At 34.0% G+C, this 24802-nt stretch overlaps 1 protein-coding gene across 15 annotated transcripts in view; it reads left to right on the top strand.

Moving 5' to 3' along the window:
- PPFIA2 (PTPRF interacting protein alpha 2) overlaps positions 1-24802 on the top strand; it is a 497964-nt gene that overhangs the window by 414858 nt on the left and 58304 nt on the right. For all 15 annotated transcript variants that reach the window (XM_054442749.2, XM_054442743.2, XM_063646523.1 and 12 more), the window contains 2 exons: positions 1562-1716; positions 15323-15416. In XM_054442749.2, the coding sequence (XP_054298724.1) occupies positions 1562-1716; positions 15323-15416 (249 nt within the window). The remainder of the gene's footprint in view (positions 1-1561; positions 1717-15322; positions 15417-24802) is intronic.

Below are 24802 nucleotides of genomic sequence, written 5' to 3'. Positions count from 1 at the left end.
GTATTTCTAAAGTTAACTGTATCTTTGTGGTCTTATTATTGGTCAATATAGATAAGAATAACTCTTCTATTTTTTAGTGGATATTTTATATTAAAATGAGATCAGGCTAGAGGAAGGACTTACTAGAAATATTAACAAAAACTAAGGAGACTGTAGGACAAGATCATAAATTTGGATTGCAATATAAGCATAATTAAAGTCTGAAAAGTATGTGATTGTGCCTTTTAGCAGACAGGTATGTGCATCTTGTGGGTACTGCTGCTGCCAGCAGTAATAACTCCTCAGTCAGAAAGCTATTAGAAAATAAAAAAGTCCTTGGCTAAAATATTAAAGAAAAAGATAAGTCTAGATGGAGAAATAATTTTGTCATCACAATTCTTTATACTGTCTTATCCATATGCATAAAGCACTGCAAACAGATCTCTATAATCACTGATGATATGAATATACCTAAGCATGTAGTTTATATCTGAAATATATCTTCTCCAATTGTGTCATCAATTGCAGCATCTGTAGACACATAATTAATATAACCAAATACAATGACTTAAGGATGAATGCTTCAATAAAAAAATCTGTCTTCTAGATATTATGTTTTACAATAAATGCTTTTAAAAGTAGGGCTTTCTGTGTTGGCAGTCATTTCTTTTTTCCGACTATTTTTTATGGTTAATGTGGAAAAATCAGTTACTTCAGCTTCAAAATATTACTTCTTTCACTCTCCAAAAAAAAGAGTATATTTCAACATATAAAAAGCTATTGCTTGAAGGTTAGGGAATGTGTGTTCAAATTAATTCACATGAGTAAGTAAAAGTAATTTATCATGGTGTTATAAAATTAACAACTATAGAAACTAATAGCAATGTCTATTGATCCCCTCCTATTAATACAGTGTCAAATATATTGACCAGAAATTGAACCTCAACCAACTGCTTCAAAAGCATTTCAGTTTAACATGTATTTAAAATAATATTTGAGAACTCTAATTAGGAAAACACATACATTGATCACGAGGGTACATGGTTTGTTGCTTCCAGATTGCACCCAGATGATTTTAAATTAACTGAATTTGGCTCCAAAACTGAGAGAGGGAAAGATGGCTAGAGGAAAATCAAGTAAAACTGTAGATAGAAGAGCAGCTTCAACTTCACAATTAGTTATATTTCAGTTCCTTGCTGTAGGTCATTGTGTTTAAGATTAGAAAAACAGACTCTGAGAAATAAATAGACAATGGATCAAGTGCTCAATAATAGAAGTCCATTTATCATACAGTTAATAACTCAGCCTATATTCACTAATTAGTTTGAGATTATACCAAAAGAGTAAAGAAAAAAAAAAGCCATTCGGAGCAAAAATGAATTTCTCTTATGGAAATTTGGAGGTTCAGGGCCCAAAGGCTGAAAAAAAAGCTGCATTTAATATCTTAAAAGGAAACATGGGAAGATAGGGGGAAAAATGACATTACAAGTCTGCTTGTTCCTCCTTTGGTGCATTTATAAAGGAAATGACTTTTGTGTACCTTGTGGATGTTGCATGTATTTTCCTCTTTTGTGTTTTGCAGTAGTTTATCTGTCTCTCTTGAGCCAGAAAGCCTTGGGCTTGGTAGTGCCAACAGCAGCCAAGACTCTCTTCACAAAGCCCCCAAGAAGAAAGGAATAAAGTCTTCAATAGGACGTTTGTTTGGTAAAAAAGAAAAAGCTCGACTTGGGCAGCTCCGTAAGTATTGCATGTGTTAAGACTTTCCACTGCCACTCATTTTAGTCATGTCACAATATCCATCTATCTTTCATTTCATTTCATTGCTCTTCTTTTCATTTCTTCTCTTTTCTACCTGACAAAATTGATATTTTGATTAGCTTTAAATGTTCAATTTAGCTGAATAATGCTTAATAAAACTTACAGTGAAAGAGTATTGCGAACTTTTCAGTCATTTTATTTCTCTCTTTATAAAAATAGCTAGAATTTACTTAATGCTAACTCTTGTGACAGGCACAGTTAAATAGCTAGAATTTATTTAATGCTAACTCTTGTGACAGGCACAGTTACCTACAAAGTAAATGTTATTGCTATAAACCTTATTTTATTAATGAGTAAATAATGTCTTCGTAAATCGCTTAACTGTGATATTCATCATGGTGCCAATGTTTCAAAATCAGTTGAAAACCATTCAGTATGCTGCCACTTAGAGCATGAATGTGTATAAAAGCTTAGCTATGTAGATTTAAAAGTTTTTCTGTTGAAAAAATTAATAAGCCTATAAAATATTAAAAAGAATTTTTTAAAAGTTAGAATAAAGCTTTATAATATGTTACATAAAATGTAAAGAACATGATTTTTTTTTTTTTTTGCTTAAAACTATCATAGCTTCCCCCTAATAAACTCTATGGTGTATAGTTGAGGGATGAGTGTGGGGAAAAGAATAGGGCAATAGATATTGTGTTGTAATTAGTTATTGTCAGTGACTAATAGAATAAAAATATAGATCAGTACATTTGAAATGATACTACTTAAATATATATTTAGAAATAAGCAGATATACATACATGATACATACTTACATAATTGTCTGAAGAATATGTGATATTTCTGAAATGACTATATATACGTTCACTTTTTGGGGGTTGTCTTTCTAAATATTAATTTTTAGAGTTATATTATTGGGAAAGAATTAAACTCCTACCTGCAGTGGTAAGTGCTGAATGGAATGATCCAAATTTCTTAGTACATCCTTTGGTTTCTCAAATAGAGGAATAATTATTTGCAAGGAATACCCAACTCCAAGACTTAGTTTTCTGCCCTACCTTCAAAAGAATTTCCGATTGCCATATTCATGTTTGCAGATTTATGACTACAGTATCCAAAAATGCCTTTCCTGGCTTCCACAGTGTGAAACCCACACAAAGCATCAGAAGCTACAGGAAACTGATGTGCGGCCAGTGTGTGATTATATGTTCTCCAGCAAAGGAATTAAATCTTTTTGTATTCCTCTTTCTCAGTAGAGGAACTCTTTAGGCTATACATAATATTATTGCATGAGGACGAAAGAGAGATACAGATTATTTTGTATTTAAAATATACCTGCCAGACATTATTTTAAAATTTGTTTTACCTTATTTGACAACTAGTGGTTGACCAAATGATCTGTCATATCCAATATATTACAGTGTCAGTCACTATAGTGTGGGTGGTTAATTATTTTTGAGTATTAATTTTGCTAACATCATAATCACATTTATGTATATTTCAACATATATATTCATCTTAGTTGCCATAATTGACACTTTACTTTTAAAATGTATTTAATTGTCCTTATCACTTAAAATTTTCTATTTTTATTTCATATTTAACTTTGATGAGAAATTCCTAAATCATTAGAAATTTTGCCAACAATATTCTATCAAAATCAAGGTATGCAAGATATGTTAAAGTCTAGAAAAGTATAGAACCTTCGAGAAACTTAGCCTTTATTACTCATTTTCAGTGACAGTGTGTTTTAGGTCAGAGCAGATAAGAATTAACTCAATTACTATTATATTCTCATCAAACCCACCAAAGTCAGAAACTAGCAATAGTTAATTCAGGTCACAGTTTATACCTGGGAAAGTTTCTGAGCTCTGAGTAATATTGCTTTATTTCATAGAACAGCAGAGGTAGAGTGTAAACAAAGCCAGAATCAGCAGCATGTTAAGGACTACAATATGGATGAGGAAGACAGGAGCAAAATGCTATACCTGTGAAACTAGGTGGAAGCTACATAAATGGTGAATCAAAGCTTCCAGGAAAAAGAACCAAGTCTTTATTGAAAATAAGACTTGAAGAAATAAAAATAAAACATAGGTATAAACAGGATCCAGAAAACCATATTTGCACCAAAGGAAATGATACATGGGCCCCACTGATACTTCAGTTAAGGGCTATGAATTTTAGGTCTGCTTTGGTCCTAGAAGGGGTATCCAAGTTGTGATGGAAAGACCATGCAAATTTTTCAAACCCAGGGACTACAACCTAGTACTGCTTATTCATGCATCTGAGGAACCTAGGGAAACATCTTGAGTGATTATGATTTTAATGTCTTGATCTGGAAAATTCTAAAACACAGGAGCATTGCCAATGTTCTTTCTTCTACCAGTAAAAATAGAACTAGAAAATAGAATAGTATGCCAGGGAAGGAATTACGTCAAAGGGATAGTGATGTCAAACTACCAAATTTGAAATTCTGAACCATGTGCTAAGATTTATAACTCTTAAAAGGTTTAACTCAAAAGAGCAGAGACACATGACTTAACTTGAAAGTAGCTATACTACATGTCTATAAAAGAAATATGGTGTGGAAAGGGAAAGCTGTGTAAATGAAACTATGAAAATATTTCCTTGGTTCTGTCAGAAATGATGAACAGCAAAGGAGGTGTTTGTAGTAATTCACAAAGGAAAATATTTGGAGAGGATATCTTGTTTGCTTTATATAATACTTTGAAATGCTAGGGTAATAACATAAACTTCAGATAGGAAGGATCAGTCGATGTGATTGTATGGATAACTCCTACCCATGAAGAATCAAACTCAATATGTACAATATGTCTGTACTTACTAGTGTGTTACTAGCATAGACAATATCAATATGGAAACCCCAAAACTCAAAGGAAACAATGTATTGAAAAGCAGCTGAATAAACCTAACAGAAACCAAGCAAAATTATTTTATTTTAAAATTCTCTTATGACATCCTTTTCAAATGGTTAGTTCACTCAAATTACAAAAGTAGAATAGAAAAAGCTGTGGTACTAATAGGAGATTTCAAGTTTTTATATATCTTTTGAAAAATTTATTCTGTTCTTACTAGGGTTTACAGTTCTCGTTCAGATTATTATTACTTATAATGTAGGAGCAAGATTTCCAAACTGAAATGTCTACCAGTATATGGGCAGAAGATAAATAGGAGTGGTGTAGACGCCAATGAATCAGAGAGCCCTTCCATGTAAAGCATTCAAATTCCATTTGTAAGTACTATTCAGGAAAAATAAAGCCTAATATGAGCCAAGTTTACCTGAAGGCCACAATTGAATATAGGGAAACTCACCTAACAGAGGAAGCATTCCTTCTAGCTTACTTGGGGAACTGGTTTTAGAGTCGTTCTATCTATTTCTTTGTATTTTTGTTCATTGTCTTTTTTTTTTTTTTTTTTTTTGACGGAATTTCACTCTGTCATCCAGGCTGGAGTGCAGTGGCACAATCTCGGCTCACTGCAAACTCCGCCTCCCAGTTCAAATGATTCTCCTGCCTCAGCTCCCCTAGTAGGTGGGACTAGAGGCACCTGCCACCACGCCTGGCTAATTTTTGTATTTATAGTAGAGATAGGGTTTCGCCATGTTGGCCAGGCTGGTCTCTTAACTCCTGACCTCAGGTGATCTAACCTCCTTGGCCTCCCAAAGTGCTGGGATTACAAGAATGAGCCACCGTGCCTGGCCATCCATTGTCTTTGTATGTCACAAATCTCAGGATGAAAAATTAAATAAACAAGTTGGGTTTGTATCCCCATGACAACAGGACCAATATGTACTTCTGCTGACTTCCTGGAACATAGATTCGGGATGTAATAGCATCCTGCTAAGACTTGACAGCACAATGAGCATGATCTCTCCCCACCCCTCAATTTATGCATCCACATGCAACGCATCTCTGATATTTTCATTATTGTTCAAATATGCTCATGTCTAATTTACACTGTTAAAAGCTATCGCTTGATCTTACCATTATCTCCAAATATTGACTTATCTTTACCCTGCATTTAATGTACAAGACTGAGTTGTTCACAACTACTTTTTTCCTTCCTCATCTGTCAATCACTTTACGACCTACCACAGCATCAATTCCAAACACACTGCTACTGAAACTCTAGAAATAGGTGCAGTCTTAACTAACATGGAAAGGTAGTTAGGATACCAAAGGCTGTGTACTGTCAAAGCAATTCCAGAGGATGGTAACACACAAATATATTTATGATGATGTGGATTAAGGAAGAAGCAATGTATCTGAAATGGGAGTTTTCTGCCTAAAACAGATATGAAATGATTTGTTACAAAAATTGGAAAGTGAGAATATGACAAATAATAGATAGAAGCAAGTGGCATTGACATGTAAAAGCAGTGGCAGGAATGCGATCCATCAAAATAGGCAGACAATTGGAAAAATCACCAAAATCAAAGTGAGAATTATAGAATCTATATTGTTACTTTTGTTTAGTAATGTATAAATTTACAGAAAATGAATGAAATGAAGATTTATCTGATGTGAATAGAATATGCAAATAAGTGGAACCATTCTAAAACTCATTTTTGTTTCTATCTGTTTACTTGAAGAGAAAGAGTTCAACCAGAATATAGGCGTTACCAAGAGGGCATTTATGACCCAGAGTTGAGGAGACTTTTTTCTCTTTATTTTTTGGTGGAGGGAGAGAAGACATAGATAATCCAAAATAATTTATTTATTCCTACTTTCAGTGAATAGACATATATTGAACCACTCTTAAATGCAGAGCACCAATTATGGACTTTAGGAAAATGACTAAGACATGCTGTTGGCATCGAGGAATTTTCACTTTAGCAAAGATAGTATGTAAACAAATACAAACTTTATACTTAAAACTAAAACTTCACTATGTTTTTGGCCCAGAAAAGTTTTGTCTGCTACATTGTCTGTGCTGTCGGAACTAGGAACAGTGGCTATGAACCCTAAAATCTGTGATCATGCATAAATAATTGCAGTCCTGACTAGCTTGACTTTTAATTTTATCTAAAGGCATTAATCTATTTTGAAACAAAGTAAATTAACCTATGTTAAAAATAGCCATGTCAGACTAATGTCCTTTGTATCTTTGGCAACTTTACTTAGTAACAGATAATGAAAGGTGGTGAGCAAGCCATCATCATGACATCCCTGGGGACAAGATGTCAAAATGGGGCCTGAGTGATGGAACAGTTAGGTGGGATTTGTAACTGGTTAAATAATCCTTGCCCACTGATGAGTGGAGTAACGTCACCTGAGATCAAAGTTTCTAGTGGCATGATTAGGACTCACTCTGTACTTGATCAGCACATCCAAAATCACTTGGATATGAATGTTTCCACAGCTCAGGTATCTGATTGATGGATTACTAATAAGGGGAGGAATCCCAAGTGAAAAGATTAGTATTACCCCTAAACGCTATCCCCACCACCAAAAATAAAAAGAATGGATGTAAGGGGGATCTAAATTCTCCTACTTTAAAAGTATAGCTCTTGGAAGCAAGTTTTTAAAGAAAAAAATAAAAAATTCACGTGACTCTAAAGTCAATATTGATTAATAAGTTTAGGCCACATTAATAGACATAAGAGTTGATTTGAAAGTTTTTTCTATTCTTCTACTCTTCTATGATAAAAGAACAGCCAAGCAATGGAATCCATCCTGGTTACTGTACTTTTAAAGGCACATCATCAACGTGGAGGAAGGTTGGAGGAGAAAATTAGGCACCTGTGGAGGATTGGAATCACGTTCAGAGAACATAAGTAAATGGTGTGTTTTTTCCCTTTGCTGACCTACCACGTAGCTGATCACAAAATTTGAAGAGTTGTTCTGTATAAGAGCTATTGTCCTTTTCATTGTAAGTAAGGATACGAAACTAGAACCAAAGTATTAAAGTTGTACAAAATTATTCTTCATCTCAATGTAAGAAAGAACAGTGGGGTGTCAGAATTCTATACAAAATGGGCTGGCTTATGAGGTAGTGAGTTATTTGTCACTTGGAAATTGCCGAGCAAAAGCTAGGCAAATACTAGGAAGAGCTGTTGTGGAGAGGATCCAAGCATTGGAAAGCTGATTGGACTGGATGATCTTTAAGATCTACTTCAACCCTAGGAATACTGAATCTATGAATCTCCAACATTTAAGTATTTTCTCTGGCAACTTTTCTTTATACCACTCATACACCATAAAATATTTACTATGAAAATAAATTTCTGCTTTTAAGATTACAGACTTCTAGAGCTATATGCCTAAAGATTCTAGAAGATATGTGAGGATCATGTAGTTGTCCACATTCTATACATATAGAAACTGAGATGATTTCAGAAGGCAGAGTAGCTACTTAGTGAGAGAGTTGATAGTGAATCCTGGCTCCTACTTCCTGGTCTGATGCTCCGGAAAGGAAACTCTTGGGACTATTTCAATCAAAAAATACTTCATTGAGTTCCTATCCCTGTGGAACATGTGTGGGCACATAAAGAAATTAAAAATATGATTATTCAAGAAGTATAACATCTTGAGGATATCCCATATAAATGAATAAGTAATAACTCAAGGCAACAATAAAAAAATCACACAGAAACATTATAATTTTTCTAATACAAGATAAAGACATAATGTTTGCAGAGAGTCCTGGGTTAATCTTTCTCTCCCTGTATATGTTTGATTCTACTAGGATCATCTTAGTACAATCTTCCTACGTATTTGAAAAGGTGTAAAGGTAGAGTTTCAAACGGGACCTATCTTTGAGAAAAGGGTATTGAAACTATGTGAAACAGCAAGCTCCATAGAGAATGTCATGGAAATGGTGTTTTCTGTGGTTAAACAGGAAGTGGGTACTGGCTGGGTCAGAAGTGTGATGCCAACTTATGAAGCAAAGGAAATGATTAGGACTGAAGATCAAGTTACCCAGCCACAGACAGATTGGAACTGCAGAGATCGGGAGGCAGCATCTTGAAGCAGAGCCAACCACAGAAATAAGATGATCTGAGTTCCAGGGTCAAGCATCCAAGCAGAAGTGAGAGTTAAGGGTTAGAGCAAACGAGCTGTGTTCTCCAGCGGCAGTTTGTCAGCTTAGAAAAATGATGATGGTGTATGGAGAAGAGACAGAAATATTTAAACATTTACTATTTCTGGAGAAATTATCTGCTCCATACCATCTTAACATACTCATTTGTTTGCCACCTGAGAAACACCAGCTCTTTCGAGTCTTCAGGGAGCTCTATTAATAATTACTATGAAGAAAAAAGAACACACCTGACCAACTTAGCTGATGTCAATAGTGAATGGTTAGGATAAAGAAGAGGCTACTGACAGGCATAACAAAAGATGAAACAAATCTAAGACAAAGAGATGTTCAAGACAAGGGAGTGATCAAATAGAGCCCAAACAACAAAGCTGTGAAAAAAATAATGAAAACAGAAAAATATGTTAACTATGAATAAGCAGGATTCCCAATTGCGTATATAAAAATGCATATATTATTAGGTTAAGGCTACTTTAGCAAGTTTCCTTTAAATGCATATGAAAAGCAATATACACATTTAAAGAGCTTTTTTGCCTCTAAATGGCGATTCTTTTATGGTTATCTGCCAGTTTGTACTATAATTGTCTGAACTCATTGACCTACTATAATAGGCTTAATAAAAAAATAATTTCACAGTGACAAAAACAGCTTCAGCAGTACACCAGCATCATTTCACAAGTACAGTCATGCATTGTTTAATGATAAGGATACATTCTAAAAATTGCATCCCTTAGGGGATTTTGTTATACAAACCTAAATAATATAACCTATTACATACCCAGGCTGTATGGAATAGCCACCTACACACCTAGACTATAGGTATAGCCTGTTGCTATAAAAACTCCACAATATGTGACCTTACTGAACACCATAGGCAATCATAACACAATGGTTAAGTATTTGTGTACCTAAACATAAAAGGTATAGTGAAAATATGCTATTATAATTTTATGGGAACACTGTCATAAATGCAGCCCATCATTAACAGAAAGGTCTTTATGTGGCACATGACTGTATTTTTCTACATCTAAAATTTGGGTGTCTGTGTCGGCCTTTACGCCAAAATTTAGATTGTTCCTTGATGCTAAGGAATCAATAGTTACAATGTAAATTCCACAAAGTGTCCATTAGAAATGACTCATGCTCTCCATAGTGAAAGGGTCTTTCTTTAAATAAAGTAGTATTTAGCTCCAATTATGACTGTATTTGTTACATACCCTTTATGAGCCAGGCACTGTGTCTAAATACAGTCTCCAGATAGCTAACAGACTAACAGATGTTGAACAATTAAGTAAGAATTTATAAATTCAAATGTGTTTAAATACAAACCATGTGCTATTTATTAATGATGAAGACAGGTCTACTGAAAGAAAGATGAAGCCACCAATCATCAGCAGATTGTCGTAGTTAGAGATCTCTTTTTCACACAATGACAGAGACCTCTGTGGACAAATGGAAGGACAGAGGCCTTGCGATATGGGTTTGGCAAGCAATTTCTACAGACTTGTATCTCAAGGGCCAATATGAAATGAGTGATTTTGAATGAAATTTAAGGACCGGGAAATGGGGAGATATTTGTCTTTGTTGACCTAAATACCAAATAGAGATGCTCTCTAAAAGAAAAGATGTTTATTTAGGAATAGAGCATTGCGATAAGAATATGTATGTCTCCCAGGTTTGAGTAATTCTCCTGCCTCAGCCTCCCAAGTAGCTGGGGTTACAGGCACCTACCACCATGCTTGGCTAATTTTTGTATTTTTAGTAGAGATGGGGTTTCACTATGTTACTCAAACCCGGGAGGCAAGGTTGCAGTGAACCGAGACCATGTCATTGCATTCCAGCCTGGGCAATGAGAGCGAAACTCAGTCTCCAAATAAATAAATAAATAAATAAATAAATAAAGTCATTAATTCATGTGTAGACTCCAAAAAAAAAAAAGAATATGTATGTCATAGTAAACTATAAACTATGTGTATATTCAGGGAAGGAAACGAAGACAAAGATTTTTAAAGGCAAAAAATGAAGAAGATTACACAATTTTTTGAAATAATTATCTTTGGCTACTCAAATTAATAACAAGGGTGCCACCAGTCAGAGGTTGGACAGGCAATTGCCAGACAGATATACCTATAAAAATATTTTTTGCGTAGGATTGCAATGGCCTTCGTGCAAGGTTGTGGCTTTTGTAGGGTCTTTTGTTGTTGTTGTTGTTGCTATCATGCATAGGAGCATGAGAATCCTCTGTTTATGGCCTTCCCTGGCTCTACTTTCCAGGATTTTCTTAACAATAGTGACTCCATTTTGATTCTAACAACTTTCATACCTTCACAATCCAAATGAATAGATACCTTCAACTAGTTCCATCCACAGATCTAGGCATGTGAGTCTCCTTCCTGAGCCCTGAGCCCTGAGCCTTCGGAAGCCCTACATTTTGTAGCATCTTCCTTGAAAAATTTTAAGACTTCCTCTGTTGTCTGGGAAAGTTCAGGGCTGGCAGTGCCATCTGGGCAAGGCACCCCCAGCTGAGACCTGGACCCGGGGTCTAATCACTGGAAGCATCGAAATGTTCTTAGTTACCATTCAGACACTGGGACCAGAAGGGAAGTAGTGCCATCTGGACATGTTGCCCGATCCAGCCAAATGGCAGGAGCCTGGGTCCGTTTCTCCCCTTCAGGGTTTTCTTTGACACGCTACACCATGCATGCACTCGACCAGATGCCCGCGGGAGCCTAGTGAGTCGCATCTATGGAGTCATCCTGAGCCAGTGGTCTGACCCTGTTTTCAAGAAGGTGGTCTGGCAATTGGATCCCTCGCTCCCACTGGCAAGAATGGTATTGTATGAGATTGAATCAGTAGATCGTTGTCCCACTGATTTTTTGGTGGTTCAAAACTGTTTACACAGGAAGAGGGGCTGGCAAAAAAAAATCCTTGACTGTGCCTGTCACACCTTAGGAGTGGTCTTGCCCTCAATAATTCCAAGTCCTCGAAGGCCTCACAAAAGCAAAGATGCCTGAGTGATAGCCAAGAAACTTCTGAGGGCAAGAATGCTGCCTTGCTCATGCCCAACCACTAGGCGGACCCTGACAAGGTGATAAACAATTTATTATGTAAGTAGTCCACTAAATCATGGAACTCAAACCTTCAAGCCCAAGCACTTCAGGCCATGAGAGGGGTGGAGTTCATTGTGTTCTTTCCACATAGTTTCCTAATAGACCTCCTGAAGAATGAGTAACCCCTAGTTTCCACAGGCCAGTGTTTCTCCTCTGAGGCACTCGTCATTTTGAGAATGACAATCTAGGCCAGGCATGGTGGCTCACATCTGTAATCCCAGTGCTTTGGGAGGCCAAAGTCAAAGGATCCCTTGAGGCCAGCAGTTCAAGACCTGCCTAAGCAACATAGCAAGACCTCATCCCTACCAAAAATGGAAAAACTAGCCGGGCATGGTGGCACACATCTATAGTCCCAGCTACTTGGGAGGAGGATGGGTTGAGTTCAGGAGTTTGAGGCTGCAGTGAGCTCTGATGGCACCACTCACTCCAGTCTGAGAGAGACTGAGACCCTGTTTAAAAAACAAAAAAGAAAGAAAAAAAAGAAAAAAGAAACAAGCTGCAGGTTCTCTACTTAATGAAGGATGTTTAGAATCCTTGTCCCCTGTCCGATATGTGCCAATCATTATAATACCCCAAAAAATGCACCCTCCCTCAACATACACAAACATTTACATTCCCTCTGTGGATGTACTGTATCTGGGTAGAAATTCTGGTATATACTGCTGGCCAACATTGATATAATATAAGCCACAAATGTGAACCACATATGTAATTTTAAATTTTCTGGTAGCTACATTAAGAAAAATTAAAAGAGATAGGTGGGATTAATTTTAATCCTATATTTTATTTAACCCAATATAGAAACAATAATCTCATTTCAACACATGATCACTTAAAATTTATGAATTACATATATTTTTCTACCACATTTTCAAAACCTGGTATGTATTTTACACTTACAATACATCATTTGAATTAGGCATATTTCAAGAGCTTAATAGTCACATGTAGGGGGTGAATAAAATATTGGTATAGATAAATAGATATTTCTGAAGTTCACATAGCCATATGAGCCCACTGATGCCTAGATAAGAATGAGACAGACTCTCACTGGATTTAGATAATCATCCATAGATTAAAAGAATTAGTAAGCTGGTTTGGCTAAGGTCACCCTTACCAGTTAGTTGATCAAGTATGTGGAAAGATAAACATTACATGAGTGAAGCAGCTAGGTCAATTCTGTGAAAAAATGTCCTCCCTCAGAAGTGTTTTAATTGGGCTGAAAATATGCACTTGCTGGGACTTTTCTCCTGGTTAAGCGCACTGTCCTGAATGTGTTGCTTAAAAATAGCTTTACTTACAATGGCCTTACGTCCCATTTGTACTTGGCATTTTTGAGTAGGATGTAGTTCCAATTATCTATCAAATGCTTTGAAAAAAAGATACTAGATTTTGCAATACTCCGAGTATTTCTAAGTTCTTCATGCTTTTTATTTTATATTTATGAGAAAATAAAATGTCTAGATTTAACTCACAAAATATTCCTAGATTTTTCTTTGCTTTTATTTCAAGTTTTATTATTTAAAAATGTGATGTTTTTTCTATTAAAATTTTGGGTACATGAATAAATTTAAATCATAATTTAAATGTTCTTATATTGCTCAGAAGAATAAAAGCCTGATTCATATAACCACCTGGTGGTTTAAAATGTTTCATTGTTTATTGAATATGTCTGCCTCATCAATCTCTATGTCCCTATATGGACCATTCAAGAATTTTATAACTTTTAAGTGACTCATTCATTTTAATTTACATTTCAAGAGAACATTTTTATTATTATTTGAAGACTATGAATAATAATTTATTGATATACAGTAAGGCAAATATACAGATGAGAGAAATAAAATGAAAATATTCACTCACTTTACATAATGGAAAATTTCCCATTTGAAAATGTTTCCCAAGAGTACTTTAGTCACCAGTGGAAGGCTTTCCTAATCCATACCAGGAAGAAAAATCTTTCATAATAAAAAGAGATTTAAGTACCTGTATTCATTAAACATGTGCATAATAACTAAAACAAATTTTGGCCCTCAAACTCCACATCTCTGAATTAGATCTATACAGCAATAAATATGTTTTTAATTAAAGGAGACTTTTAAAAAATTATATAGTTCAGTAAAAAGGTTATCAGGAATGAGATTAATTTATTTATATCAATGTTCCAAAGTTAGTATTATCCAGTACTATAAATTATTTGGTAAAATAAGTTATTAAAAACAGTAACATCAAAATTTGCTTCTGGCACCTTGGTAAGATATTTTACTCTGCTAAAGAGAAACCATATCTTGGTCAAGTCCTGCAAATGTTAAGTAAGGAAGTGTCCGCTACAATGAGAGAAGAGCAAAAGTTGTCTTCAATAGTTATTTACTGATATAGTGATGAAATTTCTTGCATAGTCTTTGTGAGAGTTTATATTAGCTTAAATCTTTCTACCTAATCTTGACCTTAACTAGAGTTTAATTTTCTTTTATTAAAAAAGTATATACCTTAACTCATTTGAAAATAGTGAGCATTTTCATTTAGCTCAACTTCAGAACATAGGAGTAAGTCCTTATTTTTCAATTACAATAGATAATTTATGAATTAATTTTGTAAGTTTAGAAATCCTGTGATATGTGTTTAATGTACATCATACTTTTCTTTCTTCTTCCTTTTATTACAAAGTTATATAAGGTATACATATTATATATTGACACTAAATGAGAACTTATGACCTACTGAGTGATAACTATTTTTATCAAGCTCTTTTGAAGAAATTTAGACTTTTTTCAAAAAATATTATGAAGTTTAAAAAACAACACAAGAACCTGCCCAGAACACATCAAGTTCTAGAAGTAAGATTTATAGTGAAAGACATAGGAGTCAGCCAGTAGAGCAGAACAAATTTCCAGGAGCAGTCTATGAAGAGCTCTTAGAAGTCAGCAAATGCTTCTCCATTCTCTCAACTTGTAATAGAAAACATATACTTGAGTTCCTACCCAATTGGCCATCATTTATCCCATTATATGTGAAATATTGCAAATACTTCATGTGTTGAAAAAATAAACAAATCTCACACACTGCATAGATATTTGCTCTTATTTTCCATAAGAAAAGTATAAAAACAGACTTTAAGACTTGGGGACAGTATATTCAAGTGTCTTGTCAGTGAACAGGCCACATTTATTATGTTGCCACTGGGTGCAACAAATTGTTTCCCCATAGGTACTGTTTTGTTTTGTTTTCATTTTCTCAGTGTATGTTTATGTATGTACCCATGCCATTTTATGCATGTTGGGTTAGTAATATAAGGAAAATTTTAAAATGTGATACTAAACAGTTGCTCAACTAAACCTTTAACAACCTGACTTCAGAATTGACACAACCTATGCAACATAATCTGAATACTTAGTTACTTCTCTTCACAGGAGGCTTTATGGAGACTGAAGCTGCAGCTCAGGAGTCCCTGGGGTTAGGCAAACTCGGAACTCAAGCTGAGAAGGATCGAAGACTAAAGAAAAAGTAGGTTTGGGGATTTTTCCCTCTTTTTCTAACTTGTATCAATTCTTTATTATTATTTATAGGGAATTAAAAAGAGAGTGGTTGGAAACAAAAGAACTATATTGAAGGCAGTATTTTCCAGATACTACCTAAAACACTCAGGGCTTATGTTTCCTGGTTATAATGAGCTACTTTTTAAAAGAGTATAAAAATATTTGGCCTGTAGTGGAAATAAGCAGTTTCTTCAACGTGACCATCCGTAGATTTGTTTCAAAATCCTTAAAAGTAATGCAATACCCTACTGATGTTCAAAATTAATACCTGATTGGTTTGATAAAATGAGATTATACCATCTAGCTTTGTTTTCTCTCATGGCAATTATAAGTATCTACTCTTTGAAATGGAGTAAAGGAGAAACATTTCTCTGACTGATTGAATATAAACTTATTTTAGACTCAGAGCAGATTGTTTTGCATCTGTCAGGAAATTGATAGTGTATCTTTTCATTCATATATAATATGGGACATTTAAATGACTTGCAAAATTGGCCAATTTTGAGTTAAAGCAGCTGTTGGAAAGCAAGTGGGTCCCAAAATAACATTTTAAAAATACATAGTAACATTTTCATTGACAAAATGGCACCTTTAGGACATGTTCTTTAAATGTAAATCAATTTCTCTTTATTCCAGAATCTATTGGTTGATTATTTCTTTTCCTTCTTCTCAAATATTTCTTACATTGTGTTTTTGGTTTTCACATTTTCCTTCTTTCCTATGAAAGAATATTCACTGCTCTCATCATCATTTTGTAACAGATAGGCTCTTAGGATTATAATATACAGGCTAATCAATTGACTTCATATTTTGCCTTCTCACTTGCTTTGTAAATGTTTACTAATGATGGGGAACTATATACTTACAAGTTGCAGAACAACTCACTGACCTAATTGTTTATTAGTTTGCTAGTTACTAAAAATTATGTACATATATCCCAATTCAGTAGGAATATTGTCCAGAAAAAAAAATGACCTTGAGAACATCATTATTTCTACAATACAATCAAATGCTCAGCAATAATCAATAATATATATTTATTCTTTAGTTACTGATCACTCAAAAATATATTTAAATATTATCATAATCTGTTTCAAATGTCTTCATTTTGTTTAGTCCTACCAATTAATTATATACTCTATTTCGTGACTATTTATTGAGAAAAACATTCTTCTAAAAAATACTTTCCTCTGTTAAGTTTTTTAAATGTTGGCAGTTGATTTCCAGTCTTAAAATATATAAATGATCAAAACCCAGCCTGACTAATGGACTCAGTTTATTTCCCTTGAAAGTTAATTCTCATTTCTCCCAGAGAAATACTTGACAAAGAATGGCAATCTGAACAGGTTTCACAATTGCATATAAGTCTGATACTGAGGCAGTGCACTGCATACTTCATTAGTTGTTGATGGAGCCAACTGAAATATCTTTTTAAATAGCTACTAAAGTTAAACATTTCAATTATACAATGATTTAAAATAACATATTTAAAGTTTAGTTGTCATTAACCTTATACACTGTTGGGTTGATTTGATAATAATTTTATAGACTCGTTTCTCAACTACTAAGTACCCTCACAGTCAGAAAAAAATACTAGTTCTTCCCTTAAATATGTTACCATGCTTGACTTTGGGTTTTATTTTGCAACATGTATTGGCAAAATGTAACTGTAAGATGTGTTATGTAGAATACTTGCTTTTAATATTAAGAAGAATAATAAGAACATTCTATAAGGCAAAAATGACTAACATTTCTTAGTACAATTATTTCCCAAGGATTAATGGTATTTAGGTTCAAATGGATTTAACAAGGCAAGTCAGAGTTAATTAATGAAAGCACAAAAGTATTTCCCTTATTATTGATTATCCCATAGCAATAGCCCTATGAGCATAAATATGCAATCAGTGTTGAAACGACTTATATGAATAATTGTTAACACCTATTCGGAATTTGCATGGCACTGTGGCTTGATTTCTGGATTACCAGAGAGTAAGTTTTCTTCATATAATGAGTTTTATTAGAGATAGACAATTTACTTTTAAATTACATGGTTTCAAATTTTACTTCTATTGAATTTTATGTTGTTAATTATTAATATTATTAAATGTTGACAGCCTATTCTTGGATTTTTCCAAGTGTTTAAAATTTCATTTAAACAATTCCAATTTTCTTTCTTTTTAAAGAAACTGTATCCTCTTTCAGTGCACTTTAATGAGTTACACTGTTTTCTGTGTTCCGATTTCATGTTTGCTAGTCTTCTATCAAGATGAAAAATAATTTTAAGCAAATTTTATTTAAAAATAAATAAAAACAATAAATGAAGCAACATTTTTCATAATGTTGAACACTCTAGATCGTATGTACACAGTTGCAACCTGTGCTATCCTATCAGTTGTTTCTAAATTCTATCCATTGTACTGGCAAAATGGTGTTTCCAAGACTTGGTACTTAACAGAGCTATGCTCACTATCCCATAATTCATAGCAGAGATTCATTAGTCTTTGTGAGGATAGCCAGAACTAGACAATATCTTATTTTCAAATTTGCTAGGATAGCAGCTATTTAGAACTGACAGTCTGTAACTTTAAATTTAATTGGGAGAAATCTCTAGAGGAGTTAATTATGGTACATTTTTAAAAAAGCCATATGGGGGAGTTACTTTCAGAGAGCAGCATTTAAGACATTCCAAATTTTTGCAAAGTTCAGAAATTTGTAACTTGGCAGTCCTTAAACAAAGGTTTAATTTGAGGCACACTTACCATCCAGTAAATTTAACACACATAGGTTACAACAACTTACAAGATTTGTTTTCCTACTTTAATCCTACTTTTTCTTTGCTTTCTGGTCCAGGCATTAGTTTTGCTTATATTTCTCTCTATTGTCTTATTATGAGAAATAGGAAATCAACAATATTGAATCTGCTAAACCACCCACTAGTCATGAAAATCTTGTCTTGTCCATCTTTACCTTCCTGAGAATTATTTTTTTTTAAATTTTATTTATTTATTTATTTATTGTTATGCCTTCCTGAGAATTATTAAACAGTTGCTGTGGTTGTTTCATCAGAGTAACATGCAACCTCGGCCTAAAGTCAATCTATTGTTGCTCTGCCTAGTTTGCCTTTACTATGCCTCATCTTTGCTGTACTTTTCTTTAAAGCATCAATTCCATAAATCTCTCCAGCAGGCTTATGTAGAGTATAGTTAACCTATAATAATTGTGTCAAACTAAAACTCAGCTAGTAATTCTTTGAATGCTTCACAGTAATTTTCTTGGCTTTCCCTTTTAAAATTTGAGCAGTTTCTCTGTAGGCTCCTGACATTTAAGGGGTGAGTCACTTATTCTCAATATTTGGTTTCAGTATTAATATTATAATTCTTCATAGTTTATTCAATGTGGACTTCGTCTGGGGATGCCATGACTCTCTGAGATCTTATCCATCACTCTCTGTTGGATTTCTTTGAACTCCAGGCACCTCTTCTTATTTAACAAAAATATCTTCTCTTTTACTATTACGTTTAGAACAACCAGACCTGAAAATTTCACCCTTTTTCTTTCATACCTTTTGCCCTCATATTTAAGAACGTATTTCCCATTCTTAGCTCTCCAGCGTATGTTTTAACCTAAAAGCTTCGAAGTTCAGGATAGCTGATTAAAGCCAACCACACAGGCCAGTAATGGTGACTCATGCCTGTTATCCCAGCACTTTGGGAGGCTGAAGTGGGAGAACTGCTCAAGCCTAGGCATTTGAGACCCAGCCTGGGCAACAGAGTGAGACCCTGTTTTTACAAAAAATAAAAATACGTTAGACAGACATGATGGCATGTGCATGTAACCTAGCTACTCCTAAGGCTGAGACAGGAGGATTGCTTGAGCCTATGAATTTGAGGTTACAGTGAGCTACAATCACACTGTATGGAATGATAGATGGTCCCTTAAGATTTAAAACCTACACGGGCCGGCCCCCCAAAATTCCTGTGTTTCTGAATAAGGTTCAACTCACCAAATTGTACTTAGAGACTATATTTGAGTATTTTAGGGCACAATAAATAGAAACTCTCTTCTTTGCCTAAGTTCAGAATTTATTTGTTGACTGACAAAATAGTCAATTAGAAATCAAACTGTCAGCCATATTTCCAGTAAAGCTGGTAGAACATGGCTTAGGTAAATAGTGGGGGAAAAAAGCATAACTGGAAACTCTAAATAGTTAAATCTACCTGACCCAGAAAGACTTGGTTAGTCACAGACTTTCAAGTTGCACAGGTATAAGCCCCACATAATATTAAAAATAACATTTATGGTATTATAATTTGATAAATTTGTTACTTTAGAATCAAGAACTATGAGCTGACAAGGGAATTAATAAAATTTAATGTCATCAACATTCTTTCTTAAGCAAGTTCTGAATCATCAGTGTTAATTATATGTTTATTATATATCTCATTAAATTTCTTACTTTTCTCCCCTGGAATACATTTAGTTGTCAGTTTCCCATGTCAGCATCTCTAGAAATGTGATGATAGGGCAAGTGGCAAATTCCTTAAGTCATTAGAGACCTGCAAATATATTTTATGCCTAACATCAGTTGATAATTGCCTGAAACATATAACTATTGGTTAAAAATAATTTGTCCTCAGACCTTTGAAGTTACGGCTCTTCTTGCTTCTAGTTATGGCTAATGATCAATTGATTGCCATTCTTTCGTATATAACATGTAGGATTTCTTTTTCCTCTCTCTCTGAGCATTTTATTTATTTTTGCTTTATCTTTGGTGTTCAGAAATGCCGTAAGTAGGTGTCTATTCAAATGTTTTGTTTCATTTTTCTACTTTATTCTTTCAAACTGAAGACTTGTTACGCTGGACTATCTGACAACTGTTACTCTAGAGGATTCCCATTTCTACACTCAATTTTGATTCCAAGAAGCTTAGTCTTGTAGAAACTTCTGGGATTAAAGATGAGGATGTCTGTTTCAACAGTAATTCACCTCTCTAATTCTTAAGATCATCCTGAATAGGCAGTGAACATATTAAAATTGACAGAATATCCATCGAATTGTTATTTATCTCCAGCAATATAAATGATGAAATATTTAGCTTAATTCTTTATCTGTTAATGTTTTCTCTTGCCTCTTAACATTATATAGTTTTTTTAGTAAAGCATATATCCATGCTGAAATCTTCTCTATTTTTTAACTTAAGTTGAAAGATATCGTACGAATGTTAATATACTAATTTATCATTTTCAATCTTTAGTTACAATATAGATAATATATTATTATATATTGGACTTTTCTATGTATTCTGAATGGATAACACTGCTAAAGGAAAAATAGATTTCAAATGTGAATTAATTTTTCAGTATCATTAAAATGAAATTAACACCCCAACTCAGCTATCAGCAGCATCCTCTCTCGAGAAGCAGTTTATCCTTGGAGCAAAGCAGTCACAATTACTACCAATAAATCTTTATGTTAGAATATCAAAGACATAAAAGTTAAGCTCTCCAGATTTACTTAATTTATTCCCATCACAATCCTGAGGGTCTCCTTCAGTGTGTAATCTTTAATATGTTTTGAGACTGCACTTTTAATCTTTGGCATTTGGCAGGTTCAGAGTGTACATATCTGTAAGCAAAATAAATGATATTGAAAATATTTATATGTAAAAGTATCACAGAAACTCCACAATATTATTTCATTTAATACATATTCATTAAGTGCCTATATGCCAAATTAAACTTATGAATGAAATGTATTCCAGAACTTAATTTGTAAGATGTGTTAGAAGCTCTGAGTACATTTTCCCATCTAAGTATTCTATATACACAGAAAGTAAAAGTCTGTGCTTCCCCCACAAAAATTTGTTTTGTAGGCATGCAGTAGGAACTGTCTCTGGGTAGATAAAGCAAAAAGAAGGATTCACTTTCATGATATTAGATTATCTCACAGATTACAGAAACAACAGAGCCAGGATATCCCACAGATTCCAGAAACAATAGAGCCAAGATATTCCCAAAACTTTGACAATAAGAGATCATGAGAGATTTTCCCAGCCTTGTCACGAACACATATATTCTCCTTCATCCCATTCCAAAATTGAAGTCCGTAGATGAAATCTTTTTATGGCCTAGTGTGGAACAGATATTTGTTCTTGGATCAGTTTGTTTATTTTAGTCGAGGGTTTATTTTGTACAGACACAATTACTGTGGGAAAATTCCTCGGCAACTAATTCAATGAATATAATAATATACAACATTTTAGAACCTAAAACCCATGCTTTCAAAATTTCTCTGGAAAAATGTGTCCCAGTTTCCTACTTGGAACTCCAGAAGCCTATCTTCTCTGTTTTCACTAAAATAGAGCTGCTGTTGCTTTGCCATGTGATCATGCATAGCCCTACCTACCTTCAACCAAGGACAGTTATAAGAATTCCCTGAATGTAAGTAATAATAATATCCAAAGGATAAGGGTCAGAATGCACTGAAATTTGTTAGTAAAAAGAAAGCTAAAGAAAACCAAAGTGTTCTCTTTTAGATATATTTAGATATATTTGATCTATTTAGACGAAGGAAAACAGCACAAAAGGAATAGAGTTGCTGTTTTGAGCCAGCAGTGCAATGTTAATATATTAACAAAGTGAGTAGAACAGAAGCCCTGTGCTGGCTCCATAATTTCTGCCAGGAGAAACATTTTTGATCTGGAAAGAGTAAAATAAAAATTAGTAAATGAAAAATTAAAATCAAGATAGTTACATATACTAGAAGATAATGTCATTTTCTAAATAAATTCATATCATTTATCATAATTGATGTAAATCCTGGATTAATATTAATAGAACATGAAAATGATAATTTTTATTCTTTTGCTCAGTATGTCCCAAGAAATGTTTTAAATTACTGATATTTGAATTAGATAGTTCTGTTCTTCAAAGAGCTTGCAGAGAGATGGACATGAAAACTAATTATTGCATTTAAGTATTTCAGGGTTCATGATCACTTTTTAAAGTCTTTGTAGAGAATGAGAAAAGTGCCAAAAACTCAAAGCCACCCTAATGTTCTTATTTACAAGACATTCTCCCAGCTAAAGACAAATAACCAAAGGGGCTTCACAAATGGATTGATGATGACTAAGTGAAACAGAAGGTGGCATAACCCAGCACTTTCACACATGGTTTAAATAAGAACATCAGATTTGTCAAAGTGCGAAACTAGAAGGCATAGCTCAGTTTTTAGATAAAGAATATGCTTAAGGATGATTTTTACAGAGGCATCCAAATCTGACAAGATGAAATTTTATAGGGGAATTTTTATAATACTGCAGCCAGCTTTAGGACTATACTTACTGATTTCTTCTATATAGGGGAACATATATAATTTACCTGTAGCTCCTAAGAAAAAACTTTCTACCAGGTAGGCACATGAGCAATGCCTGACAAATAATTTAATGTTTTTCAATATCCGTAAAAGCAGTAACAGGGTCAAAATTCGATGCACTTACCAGATTGTAGCTGGGTATTGTGTTCATTTCTGGGAAAGATACTTAAAGTGGATATATTAAAACCAGCATATATTCAGAGGAACATGACCATACTAGTGAGATGACACAAAGCCATATCTTCAAAGACTGGTAGAAATAGGAATATGTGGTATATACAGAACAAAGATATAGATGCTGCCAAGAGAATGAACAACCAAATGTGTTCTTTATGGCCTTGTGATAAGACCTTGGGCCAGAAGTCAGGGGTTAGTACAGATAAATTGAGCTGACTGTAGGAGAATTATTAGCAATCACAGAGGTAGGAAGAAAGAATTGACCACCTGGAAAGGGAATTGTTCACCATAATTATGTCTAATATAGACCTGACAGGCACATGTACATAATAGGATTATTGCATAGAGGATTCAACTTTTGGCTGAGAGTTTGAACTACCTGCTTTTTAAATTGTCCCTGCCCTGAGATTCTGTGATCCTCTGTAAAATTCAGAAGAGAACTGAACAGAGGAGAATCTTTGAATTTTTAACATATAGATGCTGGCATATTGTAAGTATTTAAAATACATTTCTCAAATAATTGAATGCATAAACAGAAGCTGGATAAGGAAAGAACTCTAGGATAAAGAAGAAAACCTGAGAAAATGTAATAGGAGTTAGGGCAGTGATTTCTACCCAGGTGACCAAACCTGAAACCTGGGTTTCTTCTGTGCTCCTGTTCTTCCTTGTCCTAATTCTTCCTCTACACACATCCATGTACTATTACCAAATGTAGTCAATTGCATTTTTAAAAAAAATCTCTCAAATCTGTTGATTTTCTTCTTTCCAGCTCAAGCCATCATACTACAATAGTCTTTCTGCTTCTAGTCTTGCCTTCCTATAATCCATTAGTCATGCTTAAGCTAAACAGACCTATCTAAATCTTATTTTTTAGCTGCCTAAAACCCCCTCAATCACTCCCTAACAACCCTAGGATTAATTTCAAATGGCTTTATGTAGTCCATAAATCCCTACATTATCTGCTCCCTGTGTATCTCTCCAGCTTTATCTCTCTCTGCTTCCCATCTTGCACTTCATGGTGTTGATATACCTAATATCTATTTGTTTTGTTCCTGATTATTCTTACCTCCTTGTGTGCATATATTCTGCTTCATTTTTTTGTTCATCCTTTGCATGCTAATTACATTATCTATTTTATATGTAATATCTACATAATAATCACATTGATTAGTTGTAATGGGCTAGGCAATGCACTGTTCTATGCATTTTACATACATTATCTCTAATATTTTTCACAAAGCCTTTAATGTAAAAACTGCTATTTTCTTTTATGCATCAAGAAATACAGCTTTCCAGGCACTGTGTTATACAAAAATGTAGATCTCCACAGCCCAGTTTTCCTTGGAATTATTTAGTATCTAAGAATAGGGCTGTGATTTATAGAATATGTAGTCCAATCTCAACTGCACTTAGAATATCCTATATAACTTTTAATGGTCTATATAGGGAGTGAATGAAGAATTCCCCAGTCTCTTTATACTCTGGAAAGGGTAGCATATTTTTTTCCTCTAGAGAATAATTAGTTTCTTATCTGCCCCTACCCTATCCTTAAAAATGAGCAACAAAAGTATTCAAACCAGTCATGCTTTTAAAGAGTGGGGATAGGGAGGATTTCAAAACACAAGATGTAGCTGTTTTATAAAATTGACTTTTTCTGATATAATTAGCCACACATAATGTTCCAATGTTTGATATAATAAGATATAATAATGCTAATGTTCTCTAACAAATAAACCATGTAAGGAATTTAAATGTGTGCTTGAATCAATCTAAATTATTCATTCCAGTAAAACTTACAAGAGA

The sequence above is a fragment of the Pongo pygmaeus genome, chromosome 10 (assembly GCF_028885625.2).
Source record: "Pongo pygmaeus isolate AG05252 chromosome 10, NHGRI_mPonPyg2-v2.0_pri, whole genome shotgun sequence".
Lineage (NCBI taxonomy): Eukaryota > Metazoa > Chordata > Mammalia > Primates > Hominidae > Pongo > Pongo pygmaeus.
Note: the sequence above shows the minus strand (reverse complement) of the source record. Positions and strands in the feature narration are given on the sequence as shown.